Raw genomic sequence first — 11,118 nt, forward strand, 5'->3', positions numbered from 1 at the left:
CTGCTTTTGCTTCTATCAGATTAACAGAAGAAAAGTTTGGCTTGGAATTCATGCACCTGAAGTCTTCATCTTCTTCAGCAGCCCTTCGAGCCTCAACAGCTTTATCATATTGTACTACAAATTCATTCAGTACAGTATTTGAATTTACATATCCATCAAAAAAAGAATGAATGCTCTTGCTTAGCTTTAGCCGAATATTTACCACATAAATATTTCCAACGAGCTTCAAAATCTTCAATCGTATTACTTTTTTTCCATTGATTGTGTAACTCTTCAAAGTCACTATGTTGAACTTTAAGAGACTAAAGATGTTCAGTCTCATGTTTTTTAATATGCCATGAACAGTAGCGATGTCGAGTTTTTGGAAAAACTGTTTTGATTGCATTGCAAATAGCTTGATCCTAATCAGTAATTATCGCCGATACTTATCAAACATGCACTTTAAGAAATTTTGAAATAACCATTCAAAAGTATCTTGTTTCTCATTTTCCAATAGTACACCAAAAAGTATAGACTGACCATGATGATTCGCCCCGACAAACTGGGCAAATGGCATCTTAAATTTGTTGGTCATGTATGTGACATCAAACACAACAACATCCCTAAATTTTATATACAATTCTCTTGATCTCCCATCAGCCCAGAAAATATTTCTCGGAGACCCATCATCAAATAAATCCACAACAAAATAAAGGTTATGATCTTCTAGTAATTTATCTTGGAAATGTTTAATAAGCCCGTAGAACTCCTTACCTTTGTATTGTTTTCGCTGGTCGGCTAAGACGTCAGAACATTGTTTTGATGTAACATTATTTTCATGGCATTTATGACCTTCTTGATTTTGCAAGGTTTTAACCCGGATTGACCTAGTTCCGCCATTAGAGATTTGCAAGCCAATGAGCGGTGAAACTTCCCATGAGACCGGTGTTTCAATACTTTGGTGGGAGAAACAGTAAGCTCATGATTGTGTGAATCATTGAACACATCCACAAACCATTTCCCATCTTTTCTTTTTGAAATTCGAAGACGTGCGTTACATCCGGTCCTTAAATCCCTTCAACGTTTCTTAACATCTCCTACGGAACTTTTATACTTCAAATCTTTAAAACCTTCTTTGTTGCATACATACATTCTTCGATAATGCTCATTTGTTGTCTTATTTTTATAAGCCGTATGAATACGTAATCCAACTCCATGTAAAAACGCATAGTGATTGTAGAAATCATAAGCATCATCAGGAGTATCAAAAACTTTTCCCATTATGTCATTAGCTTCTTTCTCAAACGCATAATCCATGTCATTTCTTTTTTCTATTTCAAAATCTGAACCGCTATTAATGACCAAAAGGCCTTCTGAATCAATACGGTCAATTAGATTTGTATCAAAGCTTCAACCGGTGACTGAACTTCTAGATCCATTGTTGTATATGCCATGTTCAAGAAAAATGAACATGGATATTATAGCGCGTGCACGCGCACACACACGCATATATATAAAGAATTAACAATTAACAAAGGTCCATTTAAAGAAAAAATAATTGACAAAGAACTAGTAGAGCATGGATATTATGGTATAAATATAAAGAACTAAGCTACCGTCAAAAGTATTTTTACTAACCTCCTGATTAGGTTATTGAGAATTACGATTCCAATGGAGCTGAAAAATACTAACCCTTGGTCTCAAGTTTTTTTAGGTTTACAAAGGGATTGATATTGATGGAGAAGATTGCAATGGGAAGAAAACTAAACGAATGATGAAGAGGTAATCAGGGAAATTAGGGATTTAATTAGATTTGGATCAAAACTACGTAGTTTTGATAGTTTTGCATCTAACTTAAATATATAACGCCCTTATATTCACTAATCCCTATATATATATATATAGGGTTTGGATCAAATAAAAATGAAATTAATGTGCTAAACGTGAGAATCAAGTAGAGTAATTATATATACAAGTAGAGTAATTATCATAGAGTAATTATGTAATTACTCTATGATGTAATTACATAATTACTCTACTTGATTCTCACGTTTAACACGTTAATTTCATTTGTACGTTAACCTTCCCATATATATCACACACACACACACACACACACTAGTTTGAGACCCGTGTATTACACGGGGATTTCCAATGAGACTCCAATTCCAAATCCAAACATGCTGGCAATCGTAATCACTATCCCCATCCTCAGTCAGGATCTTCGTTCGAATATCCGTCCAAATCCATTTCTCATTAACAGTAGTCTCATAGCCTAATAGACAATCATATTAATAAAACATTAAAGCACTTTTAAAATCATATGCATACAAGTACCATACTATCCATATCATCACTGAATGAAAACAATAGTTACCTTATCGGGGCTGAACTTAACCTTGTATCTAGAGCGTAGCAAAGTGATAAAACTAAGGTAATTGGAGCTAAATCTTGTGCACCTAAACCGGTTACGAACACAGTCAATTTGCTGCAACAATTAGTTTTAAGTCAAAACTCAAAATCCAGACATATTTATACGGAGTACAACTATTTTACCAGTATGTACAACTTACCAGTTTTTCCTTGATCATGCACACAAGTGACATCATCGCGAACACCAACCCCATTAGTATCAACGCGAAAGCAAGATGGAAAGACTGCAACAACAAAAAAATTAACTTCAACATCTAACAAAGACAATGGAAGGCTAAAAGATCCAGCAAAGATGATTGTTGTGACATTCGGTCCCTCATACCAACCAATACTGTAAGCATTGTCAACGAAGAGTTCCTGGATGGGTGGAGACTACCAATCCTAGAATTAAACCCATCAAGCACGCTTAAATGTGGAGTTATCATGCTACTCGCAATCAACACACCCAAAACAAATTGACAGGATTTAGGATTGAGCTTTCCTTATAAACACAGTGGTGTGTAATTTGCTTAGGTGTTAGTGTGTTACAAACACTGATTTCAAGGAACCTCATTCTCAACTCAACATTGTAATGAGTGACTAACTCACTATAATGCAGATGAATGATATTAGCAAACACGTTTTTAGTGCTAATTACAAGCTTAATGTCCTTAAAACAGTCCATCAAGCAATCCATTCACCTTTGATTCCCCTGCATGTCAACTTATTACACTTTTCAGCAGCTATTTTAAACATATATAACTAATGCTCAAACATACAAACACAATGCATGCCACATAAATTATAGACCTAGCCATCACATCAAAAATGCACATCCCCATCAATACATCCCAATGCACTTCAAGCAACTGCTCGTTATAAGCTTGAAAACTAAACCTAAAAACTATTCACGGTAAACAGAACCCTAGCTGAAAATAGATACCCTAAACACAGTCTAATAACCAATTTAATCAACTATACCATGCCTAAACTCAAATAATTAAATCACGGCACAAAACCATTAACAATCGTTCTATTTATACGTACATTATAAATGCTTGATAGCATTACAAGTGACATTTTACGAGTAGGAAAATTTAACTTACCAGTTTTTCCTTGATAGCATAACAAGTGACATCATTGCGAACACCAACCCCATTAATATCAACGCGAAAGCAAGACGAAAAGCCTGCAACAACAAAAAAAAATAGAGGGTCAGCACTCAACATAGACGAAAAACAATATAAAAACAGTAGGTTAATCAATTTAAATGTAGGCGACGGTGGTGGCGATGACGGAGGCGGCGAGATTTTAAGAGAGATTGATAATGAGTTTAATAGACGAAGGTGGAAGAGAGGAACAGAGGAACGGCGATGGCGATGGCGTAGGTGGCTACGGAAGAGAGGCAGCGATGGTGATGACATAGGCGACGAGGTGGCGATGAAGGAGGCGACGGCAGTGGCGAGATTTTAAGAGAGATTGATAATGGATTAAAATAAACGAAGGTGGAAGAGAGGAACAGAGGAACGGCGATGGCGATGGCGATGGCGTAGGTGGCTACGGAAGAGAGGAACTGGAATTAGGGTTTGATGAAAAGAAAGAGAATTAAAAAAATGGATCCAGTTAGTATTATTGGGGGGTTGAACCGAATGAGATACCATTTTTTGAAAATTGGTTAAAATTTGTGAGAGTTGCTAAGAAAATGACAAGTGGTATATAGTAGTATTTATTTATTAGAATAGTAAGATAAGATATATATCGGGTATGTTAGTATGGTTTCAGGTTATTCATGTTATTTTTTGAATTGGATATGCACAAATATAAATATAACTCTTTAACATTTTTTTTAAGTTAATCATAAGAGATCATTTTGCGATGACCTTACGTTAATTAAAAAAATATACAAAAAATAATTATAAATATTTAAAAATAAATTAAAATAAACGAGCCAAGCTCAAGCTTAAAAGACTATGAAATGTATCGAGCTCGAGCTTTAGAAATAAAGATTAAAACAAACTAAGCTAAAGTTCGAACTCAATGTAACATAAACAAGCCGACCTCAAGCCTGGTCGAGCTGGCTCGTTTGCACCCTTACACGTTTTGATCAAGTGACATCTTTCAAAGCTTAAGAAACAATCAAACTTCTATAGACACGTTTATCAACCAAACGTCAAAATCATAGCGCCTAACAAGTTAACCGCAAAATTATGAAAAACAAATTAGACCAAATGAAAAATATTTATTTAGTAACAAACATCAATTGTAAAATCCCAACATGAAAAAGTATTCGTTCAAAACAAAACAAAAAAGATCCAAGACATAGCATAACATATCTCCTTTATGGCAAGAGAAACCAAAAAGTTCACCAAGAAAACACATTTAAGACCCGAGATCTAGACCGCGATCATGATTAACAATGCTTCCACTCACGTTCAACCACTTTTGTCTCCAACAATTAGCCACAAAACCAGCAGACAATTATACAAACAGTTTATACCCAACAGATGATTCATTGATACGACGTTACCACCCATCCTCAACCCATAAACAGCAATTCAGTTGAATCTTTAACTCCAATGGGAAAGACAGTCATATTCTCTGTAAGTACATATAAAAAGATAAATATCTCAACTGCCAATCAAACAAGTAGCAAGCAGAGGTCATTCTCACCATTTTGCCTGCACGTATGCCACGATTGCCAGTACCATAATAACCTGGACTTTGCACTTCATGATCAAAGGCCATGACAGTTGACCTTTCATATAACACGTTAAAAACTCCAAACATCAGAACACAAAATTTAATAAAAGAATGTAAAAACATATATGCCCTTATAAAGGATCTAAACGATCAAATGTACACTCATGCAAAACTGAAAACATCATGCACGCCCTCACAAAGTAGCCAAAATATCGTCACTTTAACTACAAATTTTTTCTTATTTACCCCTTTTAGCTTAAACTTTTTACCCATTTTTGTCTTAATTTTTTTTTACCAGCAATTTTAATTTCTAACAAAACTGAAAGAGTCAATAAACAGATGCGATAAACTAATGCAATAACATGCCCTAATGAGATAATATAATGTGACAGATAGGTGGACACAGATGCAGTTATACCTGGTTTGACTATCTGATTCTAGTTAAATTATTATGCAATCACACCGAGTTCGATTATCTCTGTCGAGAGGTCAAAAAAAGAGAGACGACAGTTTGGTTCGCTTGCTTATCATTGACGTCAACCGAAATTAAAATAGGGTTTAAACAAGTATAATGAAAAGGGGTAGGATGGTCATTAAGTAAAAATTCATTGAAGTTGTGTATATATGATATTGTTAGTTTTGGTTCGGTGTATATAAAATTTTTCAAATATGAAATTAGTCCTATTAAGAATTAGATTATACCATGTAGAGCTCAAAGAGATCACACAAAGTGATTGCCTTTCCAAATTGACTGTCCTTGTTGATCCAACTGAGGAACATACCGTTGTTGACGGTGAGCGTGTAAACTATCTAGATTCTGCGTTTCCGCTTCAAACTGGACCACTGGGACTTGTTTTCCAGGAAACGGGAAGCTAGATGTAGCTACAGAATCATTAGCATACTGAGAACTCCGACTTGATGGCAGATTAACCGGTTGAACACCACTTTTCATTGATGACTGCAACTGATATCCATCTAACCAGCTGTAATCATCATTTAAAAGACTCTGATTCTGGCCCAATGCAGAGTTCGGCTCGTTAACTTGCTTACTAGGGCGAACAGAGGTAAAACCAGGTGGCGGTCCAAGGTGTCGTATGGGCCTGTTTGTAGACACTTTTAAAGAGCTTGTTGACATGTTTAAAGATGTATTTCGCCCCACAAGATAAGGATCAGGTTCATGTGTATGAGATGGTCCAGCATACATCATACCAGCACTAGCATTTGAAATCTGCATATCTCTGTGCATTTCAGGTTGACCATTTTCCAGTAAAGCCAAGCCTTGCAATCCACTAGACCACAATGGAGACTGGAACGGATATGGCTGCCCAGTGTTTTGCATACTGTAACTGTTGTTAACTGGCTGCCCAGTGTTTTGTGTACTGTAACTGTTGTTAACTGGCTGCCCTATGTTTTGAGTGTAATTGTTAACAGGCAAAAGGGACTGTGAGCTAACATACACCGTGTCCAGCTGGCGAATATTAGACTGACCAGAACCAGCATCTATACTTCGCAGTTTTTCAAACATTTCTTTTGAAGAAAGCATTTCAGCTCGATTATCAATCAAATTTGGTTTAAACACAATCACTTCATCCTCATCTTCACCTTCGCCTTCCACATGAGATTCCACTGTCAACTGTTTAACTACCTGTGATTTAGAGCTACCCATGTCTTTCATCTCAACATCGATAACAAACTTATTCAGTTTTGAGTCAAACCTCACTTTCTTATGATCAATGGTAATCTTATCCACAATAACTTTCCCTGCAGTCAGAATCCTCTTCACACGAGCTAATTTATCCTTTTTGTTATCAGAATGCTTTCTTGAAAAATCCAAAAATGTGTGTGCGGGTTCAAGTGGCAAGAACCCTCTTAGCTCAAAATCCTCCCACAAAGCAGATTGATATTCGTTCTCCCCCTCTTCATACCGTGTCATATCAGTAAAGCAACTCAGATCTTCATCATCATCATCATCGTAGGAGACCAAACCAGCAGACAATAGCTTATTAAACAAAGACACACAGTAGCCCCAAAATTTGATCTGAGCCGTTGATTTTTCGTCAGTTTCCTTAGATATAACGATATCAGAATGACAAGCAATCCATTCCACACAAACGAGAATGCCAGATAACAGAAAACTTGAGGAAGGGTCGATCAATTCTATGCATCTTTTAAGTAGTTGACCAATAATCTCATAGAATGTTATGAGAGCGTTTTTTAGAAGTACAGTGTTTTGTACAATATCTGCATAACTCTGATCTTCGCCCCCGCCTCTCACGTTATTTACTGTAAATATGAGTATGGAAACGAGTATCACGATAAAAAGCCCATTTTCATCCGCGTCTGTACCAAAACTCGGCTTGTCTTCTGGCCCGGAAGAAAGAAGCTCCTGCAAAGCGTTGGTAACTAGAGAAAGAATTTCTTCAAATGCCTCCAAGCTGAAACAATACTTCATGCAATTAAATTTTTGATCAATTTAAGAGGTACTGAATTTGGTTTTTGAGACCGATTAACTAACTATATAAACCTTTAGATTTTATTGTTTGGATAAAAAACAGATTTGCTTCTATCACTTAATTATGTAGATGCCAAATAACAGTTTCATACCAACTGTAACAAAATTTACCTATTAAAACCTACTTTTATCCTAATAAGAAAAGTATACTTCAGTTTCAACTTACTGAATATTTTTCCCTCAAATATGAACACTTTTTCTCTGTTAGGCCTTTAAAGAACTTGGCAAATACTTATTAAAACTTCAAATATAAAAAGACCTCTAAAAACTAAAATGAGTATTGAACACTCAGTTAGTCAAATCAATCAAACAAATCGTTACCGTACCTTGTATGTGTAAAAAGAATACCATTCAAGCGAACAAAACTGACACGAAATGCTTTAAACGTTTGGCGCGTTACAGCCACTATATCCACATCAGTATCAGTAACCAGCTCCTTTGATCGAGATATTGGATCTGCTTTCCCTCTTCCTCTACCTTTTGTCCTAACAGGTAATTCCTTAACAGGACCATTTGAATCGACATGCAACTGAGTATAACTTTGTCGATTCTACCATGTGAAAAAAAACCAGTGATTTGTTATTTTGTTATACCTTCTAAAAAAATTAATAAAACGCCATAAATATGTCAACATGTATACTAATATTACCTTCTCAAAGGCTACTATCAAGTTATCTCTTGCAGTTGAAAAAGGATGCTCAGCTGCCAGACTTCTAAAGTAGCGATATACTGCCATCAATTCATCTCCTGAATAGGTAGCCAATATAGCAAGCTACAACAAACAAAACAATCAAATCAGGACGGAAATAAATATAAAATCTAGATAAAAAAAAGTTTAGAACCAAGAATAACCTGATGATGTGGATTCCCACTTGATGGCCACAAAGAAGCTGCTTGCAAGTAATAACTTGAAGCTGCTGCATAATCACGGCTTTTTGATTCACCTTCGCCATACAATCCTTTGTAACGTGCAAGATCGCCTAAATATATCAAGCACCGATGACAAGATATCAAACCCTTTTTAATCTGCATAGATTTCTTCCCATCTTTCTGCTGGTTGTCTTGTTCAGGATAAAACTGGCCTATTGGGAGTCCGTATTTGGCTCTAATTTTCAAAATCAAATCATGGTAAAAACCGGTAGCTTCTGATAGGAATGTTTTAAACTGTAACCGTATTTTTGAAGCTCGATCGGGTCGAGCAGGGGCGCCTCTGGGCTGAGATGCAGCGGTATAATGCGCCCTGAATTCTTCAATCCGCCTGTAATGCAACTGCCAAAGAGCAAATTCAATGGTGTTCTTCTCGGAAAAAGCATGGTCTTCGAGTATTATGGTCTCGAAATTTTCACGCATTTGATGCCAGGCATTTGGGTCGGATGGTACTCTAGCTTGAGCGGACTTGCGGCGCTTATTTTCCAACTCGATATTCTGAGAAAACCATAGTGAGTGTGTAGTTTTGAAACTTGAAAGGGAAGCAAATATGAGCATTAATCTATGCAATTGATACATATATCGGTTGCAATATTAGGAGGATAAATAAAAGTTGAAAGTGGATAGGATATAAACCTACCTAATTAATTATTAATTAAGAAGATAATAATAATAAGTAAAAGTAATAGTGATAGAAAAGGGTTAGTTACTTTGTCATAGAGACGTTGCGCAAGGTCGTGTGATGAAGAAGCAAGTGGTTGTTTATCCATCCTGCAAAACAACAAATAGAGCATAAGTCTCAAGTAATTGAGCAAGGATGAAGAAGTTAGTTACCGAGCGGTGGTAGATCGGATTCTGCTATTGAATAATCAAGGGAAGATGGAGATTATTGTTGGCTGAATAATAATAAATCTAGGCCTAGGGTTTGGAGCCATCGATTGAGAAGATAAATAGTATTTTAATCCGTCTACTGGCTGCCTAGGTTTACAATACAAAGACTAGACTACGCGTTTACCCTTTCTTCCCTTCTTTCTTTCTTTCCTTCATTATTATTTGCTATTTACTCCCTAAACTTTTCTATGCCCAACCTCCCCCCCCCTTATCCTTCCAACAATCATTATTATTGGCTACCATTCTTCAACCATTTCCTTTCTCAAATAAAACTTTACGTGACACGTCCGGCTAATGAAATACGTCTCATGGTGAAAGTTCATGAGTTGATTCACCAGCCTGAGTCGTATGACGATTTTAGGCAGGGCTCGTGTACCTGGGGATTGGGCAAAACTACCAAATTTTTGGAACGAGCCAAGTTATAAAGTAAAAATTTTGGTAAATGCGAAGGTTTAACTATTGATCAAAATATTGAGAGTAGGTTGATGAATCAGATTCTTAGTCGTCACACGAGTCGTTGATAGCCCCTTTAAGTGAAAACAAAAGCCTACTGGTGTATGCTAACCCCGCATAGGGAAAACCAAATCGACACTCTTAAAATGAATAAATTGAAGCCTAAAATACAGAAATGAAAACTCTACGTGTTAAAGAAAAATAAAATAAGAGACTCGTCATCTTAAACATCCCATGAATCTCTGTTATGCCCAAAAATAAATAAATAAATATATATATATATATATATAATCTATATTTATTTATTATTTTTTAATCAGAATCATGGGTATTTATACACATTGTATCATATAAAGTACAAATTTTGGTAAATGCAAAGGTTTAACTATTATCAAAATATTAAGGGTAGGTTGAGAGAATCAGCTTCAAAGTCGTCCCACGGGTCGCTGATAGCCCCTTTAAGTGTAACATCCGTATTTGAGAATAATAAATAAAAGGAAATTTTATTATTTCATGGGTGTCGATTTTTAATTTTGTTAAGTTATAAAGGAATTGAATGGTAGGTCTAGGATTTATGTATGGACTTGAGAGTGGTTATGGGCCTAAGGCCCATGGGCTGGAGTATTTAAACCCCAAACCCTCCCATTTTACCCAAACGCTCCTCATTTCTCCATCTCTTTCCTCCCTACACACACTCAAAACACACACAAACTCTCTTTATCTCATATTCTTCTAAAATCCAAGAGAGCCAAGAAGATTCGTGTTCAAGCATCATCAAACAACAAGAAACTTGTTTAGATCCGCGGGTTGGTCCAAATCTGAACCAAACCCGAAACCGGAAGGTGAGTTTGGTGAAAAAGGTTAAGTTGTTTAGGTCGGTTTCAACATGCAACTTGGTATAATAGTAGATCGGGCTGTAGGATGTAAGAAAAACATAAACTTAGTGAGTCGCAACCTAACAGGTGCGATATAAAAAGAAAAAATAACGTTCGGGCTATGTAAAACGCGAGAAGACAAAGTTGTTACAGCCCAAAACCCATTAAAAGGGTAAAATCGGGTCATAAGGAAGGGTCACGGAGGAAAATGATTGAAAAATGGTAAAACGAAGAAAACCCCATATCTGATTGCATAAGGAAGAATCGCAACGCATAGCCATGTGATGCGATTCGTCGGAGGAGATGCGATTGGTTGCGTCCATGCTATGCACTTTGTTTAGCTATGCGATGCTATTGGTTGCATCCATG

At 36.3% G+C, this 11,118-nt stretch overlaps 1 protein-coding gene across 1 annotated transcript; it reads right to left on the minus strand.

The window, feature by feature from the left end:
* Positions 1-5,102: 5,102 nt before the first annotated feature.
* LOC143566894 (nonsense-mediated mRNA decay factor SMG7-like) lies at positions 5,103-9,324 on the minus strand. Its single transcript, XM_077053459.1, has 6 exons — positions 9,241-9,324; positions 8,456-9,028; positions 8,253-8,375; positions 7,930-8,153; positions 5,794-7,526; positions 5,103-5,146 (listed from the first exon to the last, which is right to left on the minus strand). Exons 1-5 carry the CDS (start codon positions 9,322-9,324, stop codon positions 5,813-5,815), a joined length of 2,718 nt encoding a protein of 905 aa, XP_076909574.1. The 3' UTR covers positions 5,103-5,146; positions 5,794-5,812.
* Positions 9,325-11,118: the final 1,794 nt, after the last annotated feature.

The sequence above is a fragment of the Bidens hawaiensis genome, unplaced genomic scaffold (assembly GCF_021521415.1).
Source record: "Bidens hawaiensis isolate Kalapana, Puna unplaced genomic scaffold, B.hawaiensis_p1.1 tig00001236_1, whole genome shotgun sequence".
Classification (NCBI taxonomy): Eukaryota; Viridiplantae; Streptophyta; class Magnoliopsida; order Asterales; family Asteraceae; genus Bidens; species Bidens hawaiensis.